This window comes from Macaca thibetana, chromosome 10 (genome assembly GCF_024542745.1).
Source record: "Macaca thibetana thibetana isolate TM-01 chromosome 10, ASM2454274v1, whole genome shotgun sequence".
Taxonomy (NCBI): Eukaryota; Metazoa; Chordata; class Mammalia; order Primates; family Cercopithecidae; genus Macaca; species Macaca thibetana.
Genome location: NC_065587.1, coordinates 34,167,064 through 34,193,580, shown reverse-complemented (window position 1 = coordinate 34,193,580; position 26,517 = coordinate 34,167,064). Strand labels below are relative to the sequence as shown.

At 51.3% G+C, this 26,517-nt stretch overlaps 1 protein-coding gene across 1 annotated transcript; it reads left to right on the top strand.

Moving 5' to 3' along the window:
* The first annotated feature begins 1,073 nt into the window (after window positions 1-1,073).
* Window positions 1,074-25,709, top strand: IL17RA (interleukin 17 receptor A). The gene is made up of 13 exons (XM_050746068.1): window positions 1,074-1,338; window positions 12,860-12,884; window positions 13,598-13,744; window positions 14,577-14,689; window positions 16,152-16,278; window positions 17,819-17,866; window positions 17,961-18,124; window positions 19,296-19,379; window positions 20,104-20,188; window positions 20,949-20,960; window positions 21,209-21,310; window positions 23,447-23,488; window positions 24,029-25,709. The coding sequence occupies exons 1-13, from the start codon at window positions 1,201-1,203 to the stop codon at window positions 25,537-25,539; spliced, it is 2,598 nt and encodes an 865-aa protein (XP_050602025.1). The 5' UTR covers window positions 1,074-1,200; the 3' UTR covers window positions 25,540-25,709.
* The last annotated feature ends 808 nt before the right edge of the window (window positions 25,710-26,517 follow it).

Sequence of the window (26,517 nt, the reverse complement as noted above, 5' to 3'; positions counted from 1 at the left end):
GGCAAGGAAAAGCGGACTGTGGTGGGCTTGGGAGGAAGGGAGGAGAGGCGAATGGGCAGGAGCGTGTGGATGAACTACGGCAGGACGGGCTCGAGCTCGAGGCAGGAACCTAGGACAGGGGCAGCGCGGGCCAGCTTGGGAGGGTCCTCGAGGGTGCGGGGAGGAGTGGACACAGGCTGCACGCGTGCTAAGAAGGAAACTCATGAAATGTATAATTCGCTGGCGACAGCTTCCGCAGCCGTGGAGCGACCCTCTGGGGAGTAACGACTCTCTTAGGCGCGGCTAGGACACAGAGTCGCACAGACCAGGTAACTGCCTGCCCTCCAGGAACTCAGTGTCCCTGAGTCCGAGCCAGGAGGCTGGAAATGACTGCTGTCCCCTCCTCCCTGGAGCCCGGAGCTGTCCTTGTCTTGAGAAAGAGAAAGCAAAGCCAGGGAAAGCAGAGCGAGCAGGACCAGGCAAAGGGGTGGGGACAATAAAATGGGATAGGGCCTGCGGTTCCAGCTACTCAGGAGGCAGAGGCAGGAGGATCGCTTGAGTCCTGGAGGCCGAGGCTGCAGTGAGCTGTGGTTGCACCACTGCACTCCAGCCTGGGAGACAAAGGGAGGCCCTGTTTAAAAATAAAATAAAATATAAAAATAAAAGGGACAGAGACTAAGAAAACGGACTTCCTGGAATCCCAAGTTGGGATTTGACGTCCAATGACCCAGGAGAGAAACAAGAAGTCTGAACAGGACCAAGAATCGAGTGAGTGAGGGCGGAGGATTAAAATCGACAGTTGCTGCTGCACGGCCAGGGTGGAGGGTGCGTGTGGGGGCAGAAGAGGCTCCAGCTGGAGTTAACGCTAGCCCGACGCGGGTGCAACTAGGGGCGCGACGGGCCAGGCCCAGGAGCAGCGGGAGGAGCGCACCTGGGGCGGCGGGCGGAGGAGGGCAAGGGACGGACGCCGGGAGGACGGAGCAGAGGCCCGAGAAGAGAGGCGCAGGGAGGAACGTGGGGAGGGCCCCGTCTCACCCTAAACCCCTCCCCGTCCCAGCCTAAACTCCTCCCCTCGGCCCGGCCCGCCCCTGGGCCGGGGCTGGAAGCCGGAAGCGAGCTGAGTGGAGCGGACTTGAACTCCACCACGGAAAGGAAAGCCCCCGAACGTTGGCTCGCTGCGTCCCCATCCGGGGCCGAGCCCTCCGCGACGCCACCGGGGCCATGGGGGCCGCACGCAGCCCGCCGCACGCTGTCCCGGGGCCCCCGCTGGGACTGCTCCTGCTGCTCCTGGGCGTGCTGGCCCCGGGTGGCGCCTCCCTGCGACTGCTGGACCACCCGGCGCTGGTCTGCTCCCAGCCGGTGAGACTCGACGAGGGGAGCGGCCGCCGCCAGGATGCTGCGGGCGCCGGGCAAGATCGCGGAGGGCTGGACGGCCGCACGGCCGGGACTATGCGTCCGGGCTAGGGAGGCAGGAAGTCCGCGCCGCGGGCTCGGAGGGGCTAAGAAACTTGGGTACAGATATCGCGGCGCCTGGGGAGGACCCTCGGTGTGGAATGGGGGTAGAGGGGGGTGGCACATCGCGCGGCGCGTGTGGCACAACCTGGCCCGCCATCGTGGCTGGAGACGGGAGTGACACTTTCGCCCGGGCCGCGGAGTTCGGGGAAGGAGGCCGCGGCGCGGGGCCAGGCCGGAGAGGCGGGCAGGGCTGGTAGAAAGGGACTGTGGGGAAGGGGCCCGGGGAGGAGCCAGGACGGGTCGGGACCCAGCTCCACGCCGTGCGTCCCCACGTCCCCCGGCGGGGCACGGTCGGCCCTCGGGAGGCCCATGGCGCTCTCGGGAGCTTCCCTCAAGCCGTGCCCTTCATGCCGCCGACGGAGCCGGGCGAGCCCACGTCGTGCGTGCGGAAGGTGGAAGCCCGCGCCCGCGCCCCGCAGAGGGACCCTGCTGTCGTAGAGCTATGGCCTGCGGGGGCCGGAGCGCTGAGACGCGGCACCAGGTTTCGGGGAGAGCTCTGCCGAGGGCGGCTGAGGGCCACCTCCCCAGAGGCGCGAAGCCCGGAGGAGGAGCAGATGGTTCTTAAGACGGCGCTCTTCCCGCCTCTCCCACCCCCTACTACCACCACCTGGGTCTGGGAACCCGGTGAGCGCGCAGTGGGAGGATCAAACGTTTATAGCTGTCAAGTCGTAGCCCCGCTGCGCCCCCAGGAAGTGACCCACCCGCCTGCCAGGTAGTGGCCTTTCTGTGAGCCAGGACCATCTAAAGGGAAAAAAAAGAAAAAACAGCAAAACGCTGTGCCCCTCCACAATATACTCTTCTCTTCCCCGCATCCCCAAGGGGATCTTTCCTCCCCTCCACTGCCACCGCTGACCCCAAGGAATAATGCTCAGTATCTGAGTCAGAGGATGTAAAACAAAGGGATATTTCTCCTTATCTAATTTTGTGGAGGATTTACCGAAAGAGGGTGGAGGGTGAGTGACTATTTCACAGGAAAAAAAAAAAAAAAAGATGTTTTTAATGTGAATGATGTTGAGAAATGTCCTGTGACTTCCACTACTGGGCGAAGCAGGTCCCTCTGCCCTGCTGGTCCCTCCTGCAGGCTGTGTATGAAGCGTTCTGATACGGAGGGTTGGTGCGCCTGGGTTGACAGCCATTCTTCAGGTGCCCGCAGAGTACAGGGCGCCATACTGGGAGCTGGAACTATAAATAAATACTCTGGAGACCCTAATATCCAGGGACCTAACCCATCTCGGGGAGGAACGAGGCTTGAAGTTAGGGAACTGTCTAGCAAAACTACTTGCACAACTGGTATGTGTACGGAATTCCAGGAAAAAGAAAAATTCCTTCCAGTTGGGGTGTCCGTCATGGAAAAGGCATTTGGGCATCCCTGTGGGGGTAGCAGGAGCATTCCAGGTGGTGGAAAGGGCCTGAGCCAAGGTCCTTAGGTGGGACAGGATACGGTGTGTGGCCGGAATGGAGGGTCTGTGTAATAGGACAGTGAGAAAAGATGCGAGAAGTGGGGATGGGACGCCCCTGTGTGTGGCGTGGGAGCTGAGCTCTGACCTTCACTGCACAGTGAAGCAACTGCAAGTCAGGAGCAGAAGCACAGCCTGGCTCCAGGGAGGGCTGGAGAGAGACGCTTGCTGTTCGTATTTATCTGCAGTCTCTCGTTCTCTTCCTTCCTCTCACTGTTCTGTATATACCTGTCTCACAGACAGCTCATCTCCAGAGAGAGACAGCTCTGGGCTCCACTGACTAGTTCTTTTAAAAAGAAAGAAAACACACCCTTCAAATTTCTCTCCCTCACTGGTGTTTTAGTGGATGCAATGAGGGAGGGAAGGCCACAGAGGTGGCCAGAGGACCTGGATTTGCAGACAGCGTCGCACTTACTGTCTCTGCAGTCTTGGGCTTTGAGGCTGCCTCGCCCTGGATTCCCTCATTTCCACAAAGGCAGGACTGGGTGAGCCTTCTCAAAGGAAGTCCATGCCACTTTCCAGAATGTAAGTGTCTGTCCAAAGCCAGTTCGATTTAACTCTCCATGACTATCCTCAGACAGGGAGGAGGCTTCTGCACACCTGTCCTGTTCCTAGCTCAGTGCTGGAGCACAGGATGCGGGGGCTTAATATGTATGTATTGACTGAACAAAAGAATGCATGAATGAAGGACAGAATGGTCAGCTCTGCTTGGAAAGTAGTGGCAAGCTGAGACCAACCATAGCGCTGGTTCCAGCTGCTTGGGGTTAGCACCTCAAAACCCGGATGACTGATTTCCCCACAGAAATCAATACATGAGAAACCATCAATAATTGCATTTCCCTGGGCATTTCCTTTTGGTTAGCCCTTCTCCCTGCCTAGGCGTCATGCAGGTTTCCCATGACCGCCAGCCTGGAGGCATGCCCATAGGAAAGACAGCAGCAACTTAAGAGTTGGTCAGGGCGAATGTTAACACATGATTTCATAGACAGGATGTGTATTTCATTAGAGTCTTTTTTCCTGAGCGTTTGCGGTTTTGACTTGTGGTTGTAGAATAGCTGCTCAGTTTAACACTTTTACCTTCTGCTTGCCAGAAGCCACTTTCATCACGCCAGTCTTCCAGAGTCTACAAAGTTGTGTTCTTTATGCCAGGCACTGTGCCGGTGGTTCACAAGTATCCCTTCATCCCATGCTCATGACAGCTTACAAGGTTGGCAGGATGAGCCTGCTTTTGAGAGGCTGGGTTATTGGCCCAAGGTCGCACAGCTAATGAGTGCTAAGGTGAGATTGAGAGCAGGCTGTGCTTGTAAGTTCAAAGCCCACTTTCCCTATCAGGCACTCAGTAGTGTTCACTGAGGCACAGAATTGAATACAATCTTTCATTTCTTCCTCTTAACCTTCACATTAGCCGGGCGCGGTGGCTCAAGCCTGTAATCCCAGCACTTTGGGAGGCCGGGGCAGGCGGATCACAAGGTCAGGAGATCGAGACCATCCTGGCTAACACCGTGAAACCCCGTCTCTACTAAAAAAATACAAAAAACTAGCCGGGCGTGGTGGCGGGCGCCTGTAGTCCCAGCTACTCAGGAGGCTGAGGCAGGAGAATGGCGTGAACCCAGGGGGCAGAGCTTGCAGTGAGCCGAGATCGTGCCACCGCACTCCAACCTGGGGCACAGAGCAAGACGCCGTCTCAAAAAAAAAAAAAAAAAAAAACCTTCACCTTGTGGGTAGAGCATAGTGGCCTATTGGAGGTGTCCCTTTATTTATTTATTTATTTATTTATTTATTTATATTTTGAAACAGAGTTTCGCTCTGTCACCCAGACTGGAGTGCAGTGGTGCAATCTCAGTTCACTGCAACCTCCACCTCCCGAGTTCAAGCAATTCTTGTGCCTCAGCCTCCCGAGTCACTGGGATTACAGGCGCCCGCCACCACACCCAGCTAATTTTTGTTTTTTGAAACGGAAAGTCACTGTCACCCAGGCTAGAGTGCAGTGGCACCATCTCGGCTCACTGCAACATCCACCTCCCAGGTTTGAGCAATTCTTCTGCCTCAGCCTCCCAAGTAGCTGGGACTACGGGCGTGCACCATGATGCCCAGCTAATTTTTGTTATTTTTAGTAGAGATGGGGTTTCACCATGTTGGCCAGGCTGATCTGGAATTCCTGACCTCAAGTGATCTGCCCACTTCGGCCTCCCAAAGTGTTGGGATTACAGGTGTGAGCCACTGCACCCAGCCAATTATTTTATTTTATATATTTTTTTGAGAAAAGCTCTCACTCTGTCACCCAGATTGGAGTGCCGTGGCGCGATCTCAGCTCACTGCAACCTCCACTTCCCAGGCTCAAGCGATTCTCCTGCCTCAGCCTCCCAAGTAGCTGGGATTACAGGTGTGTGCCACCACGCCCAGTTAATTTTTGTACTTTTAGTAGAGTTGGGGTTTCACAGTGTTGGCCAGGCTGGTCTCAAATTCCTGACCTCAAATGAGCCACCCACCTTGGCCTCCCAAAGTGCTGGGATTACAAGCATGAGCCAATGCACCTGGCCAGTTTTTAAATTTTTTTTAGTAGAGACAGGGTTTCACTATGTTGACCAGAGTGGCCTCGAACTCCTCATCTGCCCACCTCGGCCTCCCAAAATGTTGGGATTACAGGTGTGAGCAACCGCACCTGGCCCTTTTTGTTATTTAGAGAGAGAAGACAGCAGTAATTAAGATCATGTATTCTGGAGCAAAACTTTGTCATGCGAGTGCCACCTCTGTGGGACCTTGGGCCACTTACCCAACCTCCCCGGGTCTTAGTTTTTTCATCAGTACAATTGGGATAAGGGTGCTTAGCTCACAGGATTGTTGTCAAGATCAAATGAGATATATGTACAAAGTGCTTAGCATGATGCCTGGCACAAAAGAGGAGCTCAGTAAACATCAGCTGCTGTCACCTTCATTTTCATGACATCCCCCCTCTGATTTCTGCAAGAGGCCTCACGTAATGCCATTCACAAGCAGGTAGCTCATACATAATGTTCTGATTCTGCTATTTTTAAAGAATGGCAGTGGCCCCACACCTGTAATCCTAGCATTTTGGGAGGCTGAGGCAGGGGAATCACTTAAGCCCAGAAGTTCAAGACCAGTCTGGGCAACATGGCAAAACCCTGTCTCTACAAAAAACACAAAAATTAGCCAAATGTGGCTCATGCCTCTAGTCCAAGCTACTGAGGAGACTGAAGTGGGAGGATCTCTTGAGCCCAAGAGGTCAACACTGCACTGAGCCTTGAGCATGCCACTGCACGACAGAGTGTGACCCTGTCTCAAAAAAAAAAAGAATGAGTGGTTTGACATTAGGGGATGACTATTGGAGAGGAATTTGTTGGACAAGAGAAGATAGGTCTTAGTAATATCCAAAGAAGATCCCAAACACTTTTTTTTTTTGCCTTATTTAAAATGTAATTCTATATTTAATTTTTTTTTTCTTAGAGGCGGCGTCTCGCTTTGTCACCCAGGCTGGGGTACAGGGGTGCAATCTCAGCTCACTGCAGTCTCCGCCTCCCAGGTTCTAGCAACTCTCCTGTCTCAGCCTCCCGAGTAGCTGGGACTACAGGTGCACGCAGCTATGCCTGGCTAAGTTTTTGTATTTTAGTAGAGACAGGGTTTCACCTTGTTGGCCAGGCCGGTCTCGAACTCCTGAGCTCAGGCAGTCCACCTGCCTCAGCCTCCCAAAGTGCTAGGATTACAGGCGTGAGCTGTGAAATTAAATTATAAGGAAAAAAAGTCTACTGTTTCTTCCACTAAACAAATTAATGTTTTTATTCATTTATCTTACTTTTTAATCCTTTCGTTTGGCATTACATCATAAATAAACTTCTATCTTTTCATTAATTTTTGTCAAATTATGTATGGTGATCCTCCTTTAAAAATGGTACTAAGATGCTTAAAACAAAAAACAGCAGATCCCTGCGCCACCCCTAAACCTGCTCCCCAAATATGATTCCTTTAGTTAATTCTTCTGACATATACCTCCATATTTCTAAACATGCTTATACTGTTAATTCATGATTTGTTAAATTTAGGTATTATCTATTGACTTCTAATAGATGAAAATTACATTATCTTTCTGCCACCACTTCTCCCTATCTTTTATTATAGTTAAATCATTATTTTAGTTAAATTAATAGTCAGCATTTGTATTATTATAACAAGTAATCTTTGCTGAGGCAAGTAAGTGTACCTTGATTATATTTTTTTTCTGGTACAATTCCCCTCCCCTCCTGCCCCAGAGATAATAATTGCTTTAATTCTTCACTTGCATAATTTTCCTGTAACTAGTCTTAATTTTGTTCTATCAGACTTGTCATATCATTTCCCCCTCCAAATCATCAGATATTCCATCAGTTCCATCCCCGCCTGTCCCCGGAGAACTTCCTCCTAGAGCACTCTGTTCTCCAGCCCCAACAAGGTCTGTGCTCTCTAGACCTGTGGCACAACAGCTCTAGACCAGAGCAGACATCCTGTCATGGTCAAATCTCCCATGTCCTGGATCCTGTGTCTTCTTCCTCAGGGGTTACTCCTTCATTTTGCTGGAGAATAGCATCCTGTAATTTCCTAAGAATATGTATGAGGGATGGATTAGACATATATATCAGGAACATATATGTTAAGTCTTTTCATGTCAAAATATCTTTATTCTACCCTCATACCTTTTTCTGATAATTTGGCTGGGTATGAAAATTCTGTGTTAAAGATAATTTTCCCTCAGAATTTTGAAAGTTGGTCTTAGAAGTTGGTCTTAGAAGTTCTGGAGGCCCAGACTTACCGCTTGCGTCTAGGGGGTGGGCAGTCTTGGGGACTGAGCACTCAACCTGTGGGATCTGATGCTGTCTCCAAATAGTGTCAGAATTAAATTGGAGGATACCCAGCTGGTGTCTGCTGCAGAATTGATTGCTCGCTTGGTGGTGGGAAGAAAACCACCCCCAATATGTAGTCACAGAAGTCTTCTGTGACTTCTGTTGATTGTTGTGATGTGAGGGCAGAGGAAAAATACAGTTTGAGTTTTTCCACACTCTCAGGGAATATGTGTCCTTCACTTCCAGAATGTTTTCTTTCTTTCTTTCTTTCCTTTTTTAAAAAGTAATTTCTTCCTTCTCTTTTTTCGTTAATCTCCTTCTAGAAATCTAGTCAATCATATTTTGTTTCCTAAATTGAATCTCTAATAATCTTATATTTTTTTCCGCTGGGCGCGGTGGCTCACGCCTGTAATCCCAGGACTTTGGGAGGGCAAGGTGGGTGGATCACGAGATCAGGAGATCAAGACCATCCTGGCCAACATGGTGAAACCCCATCTCTACTAAAAATACAAAAATTAGCTGGGCGTGGCGGCACATGCCTGTAATCCCAGCTAATCAGGAGGCTGAGGCAGGAGAATAGCTTGAACCCCGGAGGCGGAGGTTGCAGTGAGCTGAGATCACACCACTGCACTCCAGCCTGGCGACAAAGCAATACTCTGTCTCAAAAAAAAAAAAAAAAAAAAAAATCATGTTTTTTTTTCCTATTCTATTTGTACTTTCAGAGAAATGTCCTCAATTTCATAGACTAACCCTTCTATTGAATTTTTATTCAGTAGAACGTCTTCTATTGAGTTTCAGGGTTCAGTTTTCATTCTCTGCCTGCTCATTTCTCCACGGTGTCCTGCCCTTGTTTCACAGATGCAGTGTTGTATCTCTTCGGGGCTAGAAGAATTTTACTTCTCTGTTTTAATCATGTTAACAGCATTGTTTTTTTAGGGTTTTTTGTGTTTTTTTTTTTTCTTCCAGGAGTATTTTTTAGTTGTTTTGATCTATTTTTCATACAGAAAACCTGTCTCAAATATCTGGTATTCCTTGGATGTCTGAGAATATTTTAAGAATGAAGTCCTAAGAGCTGATTAAATGCTCTGTGTAGTTAAGGTTTATTGAACTTTGGACTTTACTGTGTAGGAGATCAGGCTAATGGTGAACCTGGCCTATTGGGTGACCTCCAAATGCTGAAATCTGGAAGTCTTTTCTTTGGGCCTGGTTGCCAGCATTCTGAGATCAGAGCAGGGAAAGAGAAGATAAGGTTCCCAACACTCCATGCGTAGACCTTCACTTAATTCTCCCCGCCCCTCAGCCCTGAGGGTTATAAGGTTCTAAGGGGCCCCTGGCCTCCTTATCAGTAACTCCCTTTTGCAGCGTTCAGACAGAAGTTCCTCCACTCGGCACGAGCCAGCTGCCTACTCTGCTGCCACTTGAAGTTATTTATTCATTCATTCATTTGTTCATTTTTGAGGTTTTATTTGACAACAACATCATTCTCATCCACAGTGACTGACTGTCAATTTCTGAAAGTGGTAATAGGTACACAGGTAACCAAAGTATACAGCTTGTTTGGTGAATCTTCACCCTCATGCTTTCTGAACAACTGCACATGGATACAGATAGAACGTTCCTTATTCCTTTGGCCCAGACAGCTTTGTTGAGCCTGGTGTTAGCATATCTGGAGTCCCCATCTCCTTCAAGGCAAAGTTCTGGGTCTCTTTGAGTGACAAAGGGGCACACTGCTTGACGTCCACTCCATGTGTGTGCTTGTGAAACCATTCATATTCTGGTGTCACCACCTCATTGGTGGCAGGTGACAGAATAGCCCTTTATTTATTTGTTTGTTTGTTTGTTTATTTAGACAGATTCTCGCTTTGTCGCCCAGGATAGAGTACAGTGGCACAGCCTTGGCTCACTGAAGCCTCTGCCTCCCAGGTTCAAGCAATTGTTCCACCTCAGCCTCGCAGATAGCTGGGACTACACGCACACGCCACCATACCCAGCTAATTTTTGTATTTTTAGTAGAGACAGGATTTCACCATCTCTTGGCCAGGCTGGTCTCGAACTCCTGATGTCAGGTGATCCACCTACCTCAGCCTCCCAGAAGTGCTGGGATTACAGACATGAGCCACTGCGCCCGGCCAGCACCCTTCTTTACAGGAGCTATGTTGCTGGGGCCAAGTTGGAAAGGACTTTTAAAATTTTGTTCACATCTCTTGTCCACTGAGTTTGGCTCTTTGGTCTTTGAGAATTTACAAAAAAAAAAATTCTTTCCTATAATTGTTATATTGTTTGGAGAGAGGGAGAAAATATGTGTGTATGGTCAATGCCTGTTACTTCTAACAGAATTTTTGTTCTATGTTTCACTTATATGTATATTTTTCAGTTTTGATTAAATCTTTTTTCCCCTTATCTTCCCTCATGCCATCTCCTCTGCTTCTGTCCCCTTTGCCCCCAGCAAACTGTGTTAACACCTGATACATACCTGTTCACATGTTTCTATTCTTATTCAGTTAAGTTATACTCATATATATATTCCGGGAGATCTTTTTCATGACTTGTTTCCATAGAAATTGGGATCATACTATAAAAAGTTATTTGCAACTTATTTTCCTCACTCATCAACACATTCCAGCCATCTGCAGGCCAACAGATGTCTATGCAACTAATTCTCATTCTCTTTAATATTTGCATAATATTCCATTGTAGATAGCAATCTATTCAACCATTTCCAGTTTGATAGACATTTAGATTTAAACTAGATCTCACCTTAATTCAGCCATTCTCTATTGATGAGCATTCAGTACCACAGAAAAAGAGGGGAAGCTATCCAGTTTTTTAAAAGCTAGTATAAGCTTAATTCTAAAACTTGACAAATCTTATACAAAAAGAAAAAGTATGGACCCGTCTCATGTATGAACATAAATCCATGCAATGCTAAATAAAATATTTGCAAATGTAATCTAGCAGAATATCAAAAGAACAACGCGCCAAACCTAGTAATCAGTGCTGGAGAGGTATATGATAAGGTTCAGAGCTGTTTTGAATGAAAACTATAAACCTAATAGTAACCGAAGTAAAAGACTTATATGCAACCACAAGTATCAGAAACCAAGACCAAAAACAGTATTCCATAGGGCATACCCACTATTTCGCTGCAGCTCAGGAATGAGAGGAGGACACCTGCCTGCACCACCGGGAATCAACCAACTGTGTTGTCAGACCCTTCCACCTTCCTCTTGGTCTTCATGAAGACAAGAGCTTTTCATCATGGGCACATCCTGCAGTGTTTTTGAGTAGCTCCCAGTGGCTAGTAGGAAGTTACTCCAAACGATCTATCTGTTTGCCTTCTCTAGAAGAGCTCCCCATCTCAAGGTGAAAGAACCACTTTTTTATCCTCCACATCATAGGAATTTTAAGGGAGAGGAGAAATGAGAGGACTCAGGGGAGTTAATCTTCTCGCCATTTAGGAAAGAGTGACATTTATTAGTGTGAGCCTAGGCAGCCAGATGGATTTTGTTGGGAACATGTGCGGAGCCCCCTAGTGGGGTGGTGGTACTTGCCCGGGACCTGTAGGGGAGAATTCAGGAGCTGAACAGGGCCAGGAGCGCTTATGAACTGGGCTCCCAGAGAGGGAGGATCCAGGTGAAGTAGCTCGCTCAGAGTCAATCCTGGGTGCATGCAGATGTCATCCCGTGTGTGACCACTCTGTAAGTGAACCCTGGTGGCATGGGGTCTTCTCCTGTGCGTAGCCCTACCTCTTTGCTCCCTCTCAAGAGAGAGAAGAGTGTCAGCGCCAGCACCCTACTCTCACCAGTCACTTTGTTGACCTTGAGATTGTGTTTCTGGTCTGCCTCAGCATCTGACTTTCCACCGCGGGATGCGTTTGGTCTATTTTGCCGGTTAGAGAACTGGAGACACCTGAGCCTGAGCTCCTTCTCGGGCCTCCCCTTGCTGCACCACAAAGTCTGAATGAGTGGGGGCCTCTGCTCATCATAATAGTAGCTTCCATTTATTAAGCTCTTGCTCTATGCCAGGCTACAGAGAAGGGGGCCATGAGTTACAGAGCACCCCTTAGGAACCAGACACAGGGCACAGTTTGCCTCATTTCACAGGCAGTGAGGTGGTTCTGGGCATTCTCCCAGGGCTTCTAGGGAGCTGCCTGTCTAGCAGTGCCGCAGCACTGAGATTCATTCGGTTGTGTAGTCCGTGACTACATTCCCACTGTTTGAAAAGTTTTATAATGCAGACATACTAGAAGGGAAAAGTGAGCGGCTCTCTACAGGCACACCGTCAGCACCAACCCACCCTCACCCCAAAGTTCTGCATTTCTCTTTCTATCACTTAATGCTCATCAGTGCTGTAGAATTGGTACTATGATTATTCTGGTTTTATAGTTGGATAAATTAAAGCTTGGGGAGGGGACTCAACCCCAGGTTCCAGGTGTGTATCTGTGTGTGTGTGTGTTTTCCAAAGTAGGTCAGCCGGCAACACATAAGCCTAATGGTTACATTTCCCTACTAGGGCTTCTAAATTTGGCCATCAGGATCTCCTCAGGGTTGGAAAGTTAACACATCCTGCCCAGGAGGGAGGCAATATAATGTAATATGGGTGCCTCAGCTTCCTCATCTGCAGAATGGGCTGAGGATAATCCCTCATCATAACCACCTGGAACAGGGCCTGGCACACTTTCCCTAGAGACTTGTAGGGACTTAGTGAATGTTCCCCAACAGATATGTCACAGAAACTGTAAATATTGCCCCTCACCCCTTTCGCACCTCTTGCAGCGGTGTTATCCAGGAAGGCTGGAAACCTCGGGAGACCAAGGGTCCCTTTTCCCAGGGCCCTCCAAGAGAACCCTCTCAGTGTCTTTTAAAGCTGTCAGGGCCCCAGCTCATAGCAGTTCCTCATAAAACACCGTTCCCTTTGCCGTCCGCCGGACTCACTCCTCATCCTATTCCCCAAAAAGTGAGAAGGGCGAGCTGTGTAAACGGCATTCCTGAGAATGAGCCAGCGGAGAGCATCTGGCCCTGGCGGGTGAATTCAAGCCCTTTCCCAACTGTAATAACCACCCTCTTTTTTCCACAGGGGCTAAACTGCACAGTCAAGAACAGTAAGTCATCTCTTTCTGATCTTCTTCTTGTTGCCTTGTTAATCAAGTGAGAGCCTGGTGCCAGCTTCTGACAGAAGCCCTGCCATGCCACTCCAGGTTCAGGCTGTGAGCTCCAGCCATCCGCAGGAGGGTTCCCGGAGAACTGTGGATGCGTGCACCTGCGCTTCCTGTCGAGAACATTCATTATGCAAAAGTCAGGAAAGGAGAAACAGAACTGTCATTTGGGTTGTGAAAGTATTCTCCGGGGTGCTGTCCTACTGTATCTATAATATGATTTGATTCGCCACAGCTTGTCACTGTAAAGTGAGAGACATCTGTGGTGTTGATTTTGTTGTATTTTAATTCAAAGAGGAGGCACATATTCAAGTGTCTAAGCCAATTAGAGACCCCTGACATATAAAAATAAAGCAGCTGTTACTACAACTGCATCCCTCCTGTGCCCTTATTCCCAATCACAGCTTCATCTCAGAATCAACTCATGTACTTTGTCTTCTCTCCCAAAATTCCCTTTAGACTTGAGAGGTTTGCAGTGACCCCAGTAAACGTTAGAAAAGAGGGAGCAGGGCAGTAAAGCTGAGGACACGGCCGAGGGCCACAGGCTGGAAGGTCGCAGGCCCCTGAGCTGTTTGCTGTCTAGCTCTCTGTACCTGCTCCTGGGCCATCTCAGGGTCTTGGCTGTAAGTCTCTGAGTGCTGCTTTTCCCTGGCTGCCAGGTACCTGCTTAGATGACAGCTGGATTCAACCTCGAAACCTGACCCCCTCCTCCCCAAAGGACCTGCAGATCCAGCTACGCTTTGCCCACACCCAGCAAGGCGACCTGTTCCCCGTGGCTCACATCGAATGGACACTGCAGACAGACGGTGAGTGGGCCTGCCAGCAGGGCCTTGGGGGATTCTCCCCACGTCCAAGTGGCTTTCCCAGTCAGGCTCAGGATTGGGCTCTCAGTTCTGTGCTCAGACATGAGGGTTCAAATTTAGTGCTATAAGGATCCATTATTTCATGCAGTTCATACTTGTTCAGCATTTTAGATATTAACCCACAGTGATACCTTCTCATCACACCATTCTTCATGAAAGGGCTTCCTTCAGCCTAACATTTTTAGCACCCTGAGGAAAAAAAAAAAAGCAAGCAGTTGATTTTGTGACTACGGTACCAAAAATGAAGTGGAAAATGGCAACACATTTGTCAGCCTGTTCCCTGAATTTAGGGGCCAGCACTTCTAAAACATCCCCCGAGCCTATTCAGGAATAGAGAGTTTATGTTATAGAATTGGGACGATTGGGGCTTATGAGCACTAGCCCCAGATTTGCGAACGGGGCGTGGGGGAAGTTGTTTTTGGAAGTCCCCGCCCTCAGTGCTCCTGCTGACTGCCACAACCTCGTGAGGATGGTGGGGATGGCTGTGTTTGACTCCCATGCCAGATTGTCAAAGCCCTCACCACAAATTTGTAAAGCCTTTACTTCTAGCCCAGTGTAAAGTGTCATTTTTCCTTGCCTAGCTGGGAAATAACTGTCTGCAAGACAGTGGGCTGGGGCCAGAGAGCGAACTGAAAGGAACAGGATGTGGAGAGTTGGGTAAGGGCAGATTTTCTTTTAGGAGTGAACAACCACAACAGATAGGGAAGTGACACACCCAGCACTTGTCTTGGCTGATCTGTATCTGTTTGTCTCCTCTTCCCCCTCTGTCCTTCAGCCAGCATCCTATACCTCGAGGGTGCAGAGTTATCTGTCCTGCAGCTGAACACCAATGAACGTTTGTGCGTCAAGTTTGAGTTTCTGTCCAAACTGAGGCATCACCACAAGCGGGTAAGAATACAGCTCCTGAGTGGATTGTGTTCCACTGATTCCACCAGTACAGACTTGTTGTCCCCAAATTCAGACCCTGATTTAGAGTGGGGAAGACTGAGAGGTGCTGAGAGAGTCTGTGAAATTCAAAATGGCAGCCTGAGATGGGCAGAGTCAAAAGAGAAGTGATGTGGCCCCCGTGAGCAATAGTGAGGGACAGAGCATATTTCTGAAAGCTTCCCTCACATACTCACCCCGCCTTTTTCTTCCCACTTTACCTAGCCATTCATTCTGAAAGGAAGTTGAATTGGAAGACAACTTCCACAGCCCTACCTCCTGCCATCTTTGTGTAACTTTGTGTAACATCTTTTATGTGTAAATTGGATTAAGCTGGGGCCTACCTTCAGGAAGGAAAAACTGCCCAAAGAACTGCCATAGGTGGGCAAATGAGCACTGCAACAGTTTAGTCTCATTTTGCTGCTCACAGCTAAATGGTGAAGTGTTGATTCTTGTTTGTTTGTTTAAAGCAGTGGATCTCAAAGTGTGGTCCCTAGGTCAGCAGCCTCAGCCTCACCTGGGAACTTGGTAGAGATGTGCGGCCCCACCCCAGACTTCCCAGGCCAGAAACTCGTAGGGTGGGGTCCAGCAACGGGTGCTTAACCCTCAAGTAATTATGATACAAGCCTTAGTTTGAAGACTACTGGTTTAAATCTGCAAATGGCCCCTTGAAAATAAGTTAGATCTCCCACAGACTCAAGCAGTAAAGACAGAACCCCTCTCCGATGTTAAATTAGGACCCCCAAACTTGACTGCTATGTGGATGGTGAGAACCAGGTTTCTCCATCCACTTAGAAGCAAAGGACCCCTGGCCCCTCCACCAGGGTAACTAGAATGGGGGACGGAGTCAATATCTATAATCTCTACCACCCAGAAAATAACTTAGCACAAATTCAAATATCGTTGCAACTAAAGTGCCTGCTGGCCCAGGGTGAGTGGGGGTCTCTAGCTTGTCCTCTGCACCTTTTTACACCAGAATGGTCTCAAGAGATCCCTGACTTTCCCATGTAAGGAGGAAGAATCATTTGACAAATAGTTTTTGCCTGCCTTGTGTGTGCCAGATCTCCATAGCACCAAGTCCTCTGGCTCAGCCCTGTCATACCTATTGTTCTAGAATTTGAGAGGGCAGGTGGGAGGGGCAGGACAACTTCGACTTTCCCCAAATTCTCTTGCCTTATTCACTATCTACTGATGAGGCCAGATCCAGGTTTTAAAAAAAAAAAAAAAAAAAAAAAAGGCAGAAAGGACCAGAGGAAACAAAAGCCAAAGATACTGAGTTCCCTGACCTCGGATTTTCTTGTGGTTTTTGCTTATTCTTATTTTTGGCTGAATGTTTGGGAGTGGGTGGGAACGGGGGTCTTTGGGCATAGATGGGTGACAGGGGTGTGTGTAATCCATCCACCTTTCCTTCCTCCCTTCTCTTCAGTGGCGTTTTACCTTCAGCCACTTTGTGGTTGACCCTGACCAGGAATATGAGGTGACCGTTCACAACCTGCCCAAGCCCATCCCTGACGGGGACCCAAACCACCAGTCCAAGAATTTCCTCGTGCCTGGTAAGAGCATCCTCCCAAGACATTCCCTCCCCAATGGCCTCTGTGAGAATGAGGCACCAGGTGGCACAGACGCCAGCCCCCCTGCTCAGCAAGACAGTGGCTGGCATTGCCAGCACCTGGAACCCACAGAACAAACAGAGGCCAGGACTGGGAGTTCTTTGGTGTGTGTTGCAGCCTCCGTTCCCTGAGGCAGAGCCCATTCTCTGTTGGCACAACAGTGCATGTTGACCCAAGATCCTAGGAGTTTCATGGGAACCAGAGTACCTCCCTCTATCTAGAGAAGCACCCATCCTGCCCAGAAAACACCATAAAGGCAAGCCGCAAGCCACAAGCCACTCGTGGAGAAGTTGCAGCCTCTACCTCCAGCCTGGTCCCAGCCTCTGTGACCTGCTCTTCTCCTTCCACCTCACATTCCGCCTGCATCATCCAACACTCGTCCCATGCATGGCGCTCTCCTCCCCGTGCCTATCCACCCTGCCTGTGATTACTGCCAGGCTTTTCTTCTCAGGCATCCTTTGATGTACGTGTGCCTTCTGCTTCTCCGTCCTCCCCAGAAGCTCAGCTATTACCTCCATTTCTCTCCTTTTGTTTTTAATAGAGATAGGGTCTCGCTTTGTCACCCAGGCTATAGTGCAATTTTGGTATCCTAGCTCACGGCAGCCTCGAACTCCTAGGCTCAAGCAATTCTCCTGCCTCAGTCTCCCTACAGTTCTCACTGTCCATAGCCAGCTATGTCAGGAAGCCACTTGAGAACAAAGCCTGGGTCTTCTGCCCATTTGTACAATCTCCAGAACCTCATGAATTGCCTTGCATATAGTAGGTGGTCAGGAAATGCTTGTTAAGGACGGTGTTGACCTTCTTCATCCTGGGAACACCCTGCACACATGCGTGCACACACACTCTCTGCTTACCCTGCTTTATGTCACCGCACGTGGCTCATCACTCCCTGACTGGTACTGCATGCTGTGCATTGGCTTTTATTGGTCTCTTCTACTGGGTTGCAGTCTCCAGGGAGCAGGGCTTTGTCTTGTTTACCACTGTACCTCCAGTGCCAAGAACAGGGCCTGGTGCATAGTTGGTGCTCAATAAGTATTTGTTGAAGAAGTGAATCTCCTGAGTTCTCGCTTCTGTTCCTAAAGTTGACTGACTCAGTCCCTGTCCCTCCATGGTGATTCGCACCTGTCACATGTCTTCTCAGCCTGTGCAAAGACAGGTGCAGTGGGGACAAGAAGCTGTGGGTGGGCAGAGAAGGAACTGGAGGGGACCAAGATTGCTTGGTCACCCACAGCAAGCTCAGGAGGAATGCACTTGAATCGGGAGGGTTCCCTGAGAGAGGAGGATCAGACAAGCAGGCTAGCACTCACACCAAGGTGGGTCCAGCCCTGGATCTCACTCTGAAGGGGCCACCTGTGGACAGGCTCCCAGTGGGGAAAAGATACAAAAGTGTACTTATTAAGTGTTGTTCCTGGTGTCAGGAGCCTGAAAGAACAGATTTCCTAAGGCAGAGGCTTAATGAGTTTCCTTTTTTCTGGGCCGACAGACTGCGAGCACACCAGAATGAAGGTAACCACGCCATGCATGAGCTCAGGTAACGGGCTGGCCCGGGAGAGCTTTACTTGGATGCACACACATGCACATGTGTGTGCCCCTCCTCACTCCCAGCCTGCGTGTGACCTTGGCAGGCAGCCTGTGGGACCCCAACATCACTGTGGAGACCCTGGAGGCCCAGCAGCTGCGTGTGGGCTTCACCCTGTGGAATGAATCTACCCATTACCAGATCCTGCTGACCAGTTTTCCGCACATGGAGAACCACAGCTGCTTTGAGCACATGCACCACGTACCTGCGGTAACTCTGCTCTTTTCAACCCCTCTAGCATAGCTCGGGACCACCCCTCCAAGCCCCGAGTCTCTTCTCTGCTGGTCTGACAGAACCGTGTTGCCAGACGCTCAGGACTCAGGGCTGTGCTTAGTCCGTAGTGATCATGGCGCCTTGCCCTTTTTCTTCCCCGGTGATCTTATGGTTGATAGAAAGGCAGTTGACTCTGTCCTGCCCATGACTCAGTCCTTTTTGTTCTTCCCTCCCCCACATGCTCCCTTGTCCTCTTTTTGTTTTGTTTTGTTTATTACAAAAAGGATTTCAGGATTTTAAAAAAAAAAGAAATGTGGAAATAGAGACAAAGGGGAACTAAAGATAAGGAAATAAGTCCAGGCGCGGTGGCTCCCACCTGTAATCCCAGTACTTTGGGAGGCCAAGGCAGGAGAATGGCTTGAAGTTGGAGTTCGAGACTGCAGTAAGCCATGATGGCACCACTGCACCCAGTCTGGGGGACAGAGCGAGACCCTGTCTCTAAAAAAATAAAATGAAAATGAAAAAATAAATAAAGTAAATTAATGACATAAAATAGGCCAGGCACAGTGGTTCATGCCTATAATCCCAGCACTTTGGGAGGCCAAGGCAGGTGGATCACTTGAGGTCAGGAGTTCAAGACCAGCCTGACCAATATGATGAAACCCCATCTCTACTAAAAGTTCAAAAATTAGCCAGGGGTGCTGGCACACGCCTGTAGTCCCAGCTACTTGGGAGACTGAGGTAGAAGAATCACTTGAACCTGGGAGGCAGAGGTTGTCGTGAGCTGAGATTGCACCACTGTACTCCAGCCTGGGCGACAGAGCAATACTCCATCTCTAAAAAAAAGAAAGACAAGGCAATGCGATGAAGCCAGCTCAGTGCAGGAAATGTGTGCTATGTGGTTCTGTACAACTGATGTCCATGAACACAGATTTGTCGCCCCCATTCCCAGCAGCCAAAGCAGAGAGAGACTTACCAGTTACTAAGTGTACTTACGAATTTACAACAAACCAGCTTCCATGCAAAAATGGAGTGTTTTCTGGAACAGAAACCTGAAAAGTATTTCTCCCCTGCACTACCTAAGGGGTGCCCTGGACAGCTTCCCCGTGGCAGTGGCACAGCGTGTTCTTACCCAACTAGCCTTACCCATCCTTGCCTCTCTCCGCAGCCCAGACCAGAGGACTTCCACCAGCGATCCAACGTCACACTCACTCTACACAACCTGAAAGGGTGCTGCCGCCACCGAGTGCAGGTGGGTGAGTGTGGTGTGGACAGGTGCAGGGAGCACAACAGGTGGTGAGTGTAGAGTGAACAGGAGTGAGGAGTGTGCACAGGTGGAGAGTGTGGTGTGGACGGGAGTGGGGAGCGTGCACAGGTGGAGAGTGTGGTGTGGACGGGAGTGGGGAGCGTGCACAGGTGGAGAGTGTGGTGTGGACGGGAGTGGGGAGCGTGCACAGGTGGAGAGTGTGGTGTGGACGGGAGTGGGGAGCGTGCACAGGTGGAGAGTGTGGTGTGGATGGGAGTGGGGAGCGTGCACAGGTGGAGAGTGTGGTGTGGATGGGAGTGGGGAGCGTGCACAGGTGGAGAGTGTGGTGTGGATGGGAGTGGGGAGCATGCACAGGTGGAGAGTGTCGACAGGAGTGGGGAGCGTGCACAGGTGGAGACTGTGGTGTGGACGGGAGTGGGGAGCGTGCACAGCCGGCATTCTTGCTGGTGGACAGGGGAAAGCTTGTGTTCTCTCTGGCACCAAGTCACTGCTACCAGTCAGGATTCCTTGCCTGGTAAGACACTGCCCCTGCCTTTCTCCTGTCCGGTTCTCCCTCCCTCTGACTCGCCCTTGCTGGAGGGAGATGATGGCCACCTGGAGATCACGGAGTAGCCAGCCAGGATTCCCTCCTCTCACCTTGCCTCTGCTGGCTGGTAGGCATGGGCGTGCTACAATTCTGGAGCCCTTTTCCTGCCCTCTCTGCCCGCAGATCCAGCCCTTCTTCAGCAGCTGCCTCAATGACTGCCTCAGACACTCCGTGACTGTTTCCTGCCCAGAAACGCCAGACACTCCAGGTAGGGGACATGCAGCTGTCCCAGGCCATACTGGCAGTGCAAGTGGTTGAGGGTCCCCAGCCTGCGCTGCGTCCTCACCTGGTTCTGGGGAGTGGTTAGGGAGGAGAGTAACTTGGAGTCCTTCAGGCCTGAAGTGTGGAGTGGGGCTTTAGAGTGTCACTCCCTGGGGCTAGACTCCTGGCTGGCTGGCTTTCATTAGCTATGTAGCCTTAGGCAAAATACTTAATCTTTCTGATCCGCAACTTTCTGGACTGGAAAATGGGGTGGTTTTTACCCTAGAGCCCTAGTTCTGCGCCATGCACTGAGCGCGGTGCTCCAGCATGCTGTCCTTTTTTTATTCTCACTCATTGTGAGTCATGATACCATGAAGTGGAGGATCCCCCACCCCAAACCCCAGGTTCATGGATGAGGAAATTGAGGCACAGAGATGTTGAATAACTTGTCCAAGATCACACACCAGGGACGCTGTTTTCAAAAGTCACATGCCCTAATGCACAGGAGGCTGCGGCCACATGCTCACCAGAGGGCGCGTACATGGAGCCAGGCTGGAAGGAGAACCCAGCCTCCCAAGGAGGAGGCAAGGTGTCTCCTTAGACCAACAACTCAAGTGTCTCTTGTAGATGGTTTCATTAAGTTTAACCTGGATCTAAAGCGCCTGGTGCTGGGCCAACATCATTAAAGCCCTCAAGGGACGTCAGTTGTGTTTTTTGTGATGCCTGGGAAACGTTAAGAATTCCTTTTCTCTCTGTTCTCATTGCAGAACCAATTCCAGGTAAGCTTGGATCTGTCTCCGACAGCACTGCAGCCCTCGGGACATTCCCCAGGGGCCACTTAAGAAGTCCCTGCCTCAGCCAGGCAAATAAGGCTGAACTGAGGCCAGCCCAGAGGCGGGGGTGAGACCATGGTTTGTCGTGGTAGGGCCAAAGAGGACAGAGCCTGGGGCTGGGGAGAGGGGCTGGGGGCCTTAGGGCGGGCAGGGCAGGGCCCGTCACGTCACTCATGCTGTTCTGCTCACTGCAGACTACATGCCCCTGTGGTTGTACTGGTTCATCACGGGCATCTCCGTCCTGCTGGTGGGCTCCGCCATCCTGCTGATCGTCTGCATGACCTGGAGGCTAGCCGGTAAGGGCTGGGGCTCCGGCCGTCCTGGAGTCAGCACCTCAAATACCATCACCACCACTCACTACCAGGGCAAATCGCTTTATTCTCTGAGCCTCAGGTTCTTGCTTGAGAACCATGTCATAAAGCTGTTGTAAGGACTGAGTGAAATAAGACACAGGAATTCTTAGCACAGAACCTGGCATGTGCTATTTGCACAGTATCTGTTAGCCACAATTATATTTGTTGTTATTAAATGTAATATTATTAAAATCAACAGGTTGGAAAGAGCCAGAGTGAAGTTTCTCTGTGTCAGGAATGACCAACCAGGCAGGCGGAGCAGCCTGAACAACCCCATCCTGCAGCCACCAGACGTGGACATCTGGGGTCAGGGAGAATAGTGAGGGTCAGCATCGGGTGATAGAGAAGGCTCCGGCTGCCCTGAGCCATAGGGGTGGACCCCAGCCCCACCTCATTAGCCTTGTAGTCACAGGCCCGTTACTTAACACACCATGGATTCACTTTTCTTTTCTTTTTTTTTTTTTTTTTTTTTTTTTTTTTTTTTTTGAGACGGAGTCTCGCTTTGTCGCCCAGGCTGGAGTGCAGTGGCCGGATCTCAGGCTGGAGTGCAGTGGCCAGATCTCAGCTCACTGCAAGCTCCGCCTCCCGGGTTTACGCCATTCTCCTGCCTCAGCCTCCCGAGTAGCTGGGACCACAGGCGCCGCCACCTCGCCCGGCTAGTTTTTTGTATTTTTAGTAGAGACGGGGTTTCACCATATTAGCCAGGATGGTCTCGATCTCCTGACCTCGTGATCCGCCCGTCTCGGCCTCCCAAAGTGCTGGGATTACAGGCGTGAGCCACCGCGCCCGGCCACACTTTTCTTTTCTGTAAAATATACTTAAAATGCCTTCCTCTCAGGGCTGTGACGAAGGTTAAATGAGTAGCTGAGGAAGGCGCTTGCTGGTGGGGATTAGTACATACCAGTTCCTTCTCCCACCCGCAGCCCTCTGCTGGCCAAGTCCTAAGCCGGGAGAACGCAGGCCTCCCGGTTGGGGCCTCAGCCCTTCTCTGCCCCACCATGACCCTATAGGGGCTGCTCCTTCCCTCGTCTGGGAAGCTGTTTCCACCCTCTCCTAGGCTCGTGAGGATTAGGTGTTAATCATCATTATTGTGTGGTGGAAAGATAACCAGCCAGGCATGGGAGGACCTATGGGAGGTTCCAGTAACATTCAGTAGCATCTCGGCCAATGCTCCATAGGCTGTGCAGCTCTCGAAAGGTTTGGGGCGGGGCGGCGGCGGTGCTTTGGGTTTCCTTTCTGCTGTTGCACTTCTGTTTCCCGAAGTGCCCCGCACCACCATGGGGTGAAGGCAAGGAGGAGCCTCGCTGGTTATTTGGCTGTCTTGACAGTTCTGGGGAAGAGCTGAAAGGGTTAGGATTGAGATGAAGGTTCTAAGTCATTTGCTGAGTCATCTGTGGATCGCAGTCATCCCAGCTGTCACTAAGGAGTTAACTCCTGCAGAGCAGTTTTTTCATCACATCTCCCAGGGTAACAGTTGCTTAAGTATGTGGGTTCCCCTTCCTCACCTCAAAAATACCAGGAGGAAATGCTGCAAGCAGCCTGTTGGGGCTGCTTCTGGAAGGAAGTGTGGTAAGATGCATGCCTTCTGCACAGACACCTTTGGGGAAGAGGTTTCCCTCAGGTGGAGTCAGTTCCGGGTGGCCAAATTTCAGGGAGACGCAGCAGACCAGGACCGTAATGAGGAACCAGGGTGGACCTCCCGTCCCCCGGCACTGGGGGTCCCAGCTGGATCAGTGCTACAAAATAATAACTGTGGCCCCAGTTGATTATGTACAACATTCCAGGCACTTCACATACTCACACTCATTTAATAGCCATTAAACGAGAGCAAATATAGACCCGTTTCACAGAGGAAGAAGCTGCATTTCGGAGGCACTAGTAACTGCTCCGGGTCATGGTGCTCGTAGTGGCAGACCCGGGATTCATGCCTGTGCGATCACCTAGCACGGCCTCCCTGCTCAGTCTCAGGGCTGCCCCCTTACTCTTCACCCTTTGTCAGGGATGGGGCGGACACCCTGTGAGCTGGTTTCTAGTTCTCTTCCCAAAGAACCACTCCAGTGTATTTCTTTTCCTTTCCAGGGCCTGGAAATGAAAAATGCAGTAATGACACCAAATACACCGGTCAGTATTTCCTGGTTTGACTGTTTGCTTATTTTTGAAGCAGTGGAGGGTTCTCCTGGGATAAGTGTGTGGGTTGCCTCCTGTCGTCTAACTCCTGAGTCCCTTCAGGAGACCCCACCTTAGGAACCCCCTTCCAGTACCCCATTCACAAGGGCCCCCAATAACAAGGGCTGGGTGCCATTGTTTTGAATCACTCAGACAAGGAAAGAAAGGTAAGTGCATCGTATTTTGTGAAAAGAGATCCTCTCTGGAGCAGACCGGCAGAGCTTGGTGCCTCTTTTTCTTTTCTTAAGTATAGGCTAAAGACCAGAAAGGAACGTGAGAGATTCTTTTTCCCACAAGGCAGCAGACTGATTTTTTTCAGGCAGCCAAAGGTGGATTAGTAACATCTGGGTTTTTCCAACAGGCCTCAGTTGGGTTTCTCAGCCTAGGGAGGTGGCCAAGCTCTGTGTCCTGGTCCAGGCCCCTCCTGGGCTGACAGGCACAGAGCTGCCCTGGGCCCTGGGGTGAGGGTCAGCACGTGTGGTCTTGTTTCCTTAGATGGCCTGCCTGTGGCTGACCTGACCCCCCCACCGCTGAAGCCCAGGAAGGTCTGGATCATCTACTCAGCCGACCACCCCCTCTACGTGGACGTGGTCCTGAAATTCGCCCAGTTCCTGCTCACCGCCTGCGGCACGGAAGTGGCCCTGGACCTGCTGGAAGAGCAGGCCATCTCGGAGGCGGGAGTCATGACCTGGGTGGGCCGCCAGAAGCAGGAGATGGTGGAGAGCAACTCGAAGATCATCGTCCTGTGCTCCCGCGGCACGCGCGCCAAGTGGCAGGCGCTCCTGGGTCGGGGAGCGCCTGTGCGGCTGCGCTGTGACCACGGGAAGCCCGTGGGGGACCTATTCACCGCAGCCATGAACATGATCCTCCCGGACTTCAAGAGGCCAGCCTGCTTCGGCACCTACGTAGTCTGCTACTTCAGCGAGGTCAGCGGTGACGGCGACGTCCCCGACCTGTTCGGCGCGGCGCCGCGGTACCCGCTCATGGACAGGTTCGAGGAGGTGTACTTCCGCATCCAGGACCTGGAGATGTTCCAGCCGGGCCGCATGCACCGCGTGGGGGAGCTGTCGGGAGACAACTACCTGCGGAGCCCGGGCGGCAGGCAGCTCCGCACCGCCCTGGACAGGTTCCGGGACTGGCAGGCCCGCTGCCCCGACTGGTTCGAGCGTGAGAACCTCTACCCGGCCGATGACCAGGATGCCCCGTCCCTGGACGAAGAGGTGTTTGAGGAGCCACTGCTGCCTCCGGGAACCGGCATCATGAAGCGGGCGCCCCTGGTGCGCGAGCCTGGCTCCCAGGCCTGCCTGGCCATAGACCTCCTGGTCGGGGAGGAAGGAGGAGCAGCAGTGGCAAAGCTGGAACCTCACCTGCAGCCCCGGGGTCAGCCAGCGCCGCAGCCCCTCCACACCCTGGTGCTCCCCGCAGAGGAGGGCGCCCTGGTGGCCGCGGTGGAGCCTGGGCCCCTGGCTGACGGTGCCGCTATGCGGTTGGCACTGGCGGGGGAGGGCGAGGCCTGCCCGCTGCTGGGCAGCCCGGGCGCTGGGCGAAATAGCGTCCTCTTCCTCCCTGTGGACCCCGAGGACTCACCGCTTGGCAGCACCCCCATGGCGTCTCCTGACCACCTTCCAGAGGACATGAGGGAGCACCTCGAAGGCTTGATGCTCTCGCTCTTCCAGCAGAGTCTGAGCTGCCAGGCCCAGGGGGGCTGCGGTAGACCCGCCATGGTCCTCAAAGACCCACACACGCCCTACGAGGAGGAGCAGCGGCGGTCAGTGCAGTCTGACCAGGGCTACATCTCCAGGAGCTCCCCGCAGCCCCCCGACGGACTCACAGAAATGGAGGAAGAGGAAGAAGAAGAGCAGGACCCAGGGAAGCCGGCCCTGCCACTCTCTCCTGAGGACCTGGAGAGCCTGAGGAGCCTCCAGCGGCAGCTGCTTTTCCGCCAGCTGCAGAAGAACTCGGGCTGGGACACGGTGGAGTCAGAGTCAGAGAGGCCCAGTGCATGAGGGCGGCTCCCCAGGGACCGCCCAGATTCCAGACTTGAGAGAGGAGTGTGTGTGCACGTGGATACACAAGTATTCGTCTGTGTGTACATGTCTGCTTGTGTATTTGTTCGTGTGTGAAGTGTAGGTTTTAACATGTAGATGTCTGGATTTGAATCCCAGGCATCCCTCCTGAGTTTTCTCCCCAGGGAATCCACACAGCCCGCTCCCAGGAGCTAATGGTAGAGTGTCTTTGAGATGCCATCATTTATTCATTCAGCATTTATTGTGCACCTACTATGTGCCAGGCATTTGGGATACCGAGATAAATTGCATGTGGCATGGCCCCAGCCACGAAGGAACTTAACCGCTAGTGCCAAGGACACATTAACGAACAGGATGGGCTGGGCACGGTGGCTCACGCCTGTAATCCCAGTACTTTGGGAGGCCAAGGCAGGTGGATCACTTGAGGTCAGGAGTTTGAGACCAGCCTGGCCAACATGGTGAAACCCCATCTATACTACAAATACAAAAATTAGCCGGGTGTGGTGACACACATGCCTGTAGTCCTAGCTACTTGGGAGACTGAGGCAGGAGAATTGCTTGAACCTGGGAGGCAGAGGTTGCAGGGAGCCGAGATCATGCCGTTGCACTGCAGCCTGGACAACAGAGCGAGACTCCATCTCAAAAAAAAAAAAAAAAAGGATGGTCACATGAGGTGTAAAAGCTGAATGGGCCGGGTGCAGTGGCTCATGCTTGTAATCCCAGCAATTTGGGAGGCCAAGGCATGTGGATTGCTTGAGCTCAGGAGTTCAAGATCAACCTGGACAACATAGTGAGACCTTGTCTCTACCTAAATTTTTTTTTAGCCAGTCATGGTGGCACATGCCTGTAGTCCCAGCTACTCGGGAGGCTGATGCGAGATGATCACTTGAGCCCAGGAGGTGGAGGCTGCAGTGAGCTATAAAGGTACCATTGCACTCCAGCCTGGGCAGCAGAGTG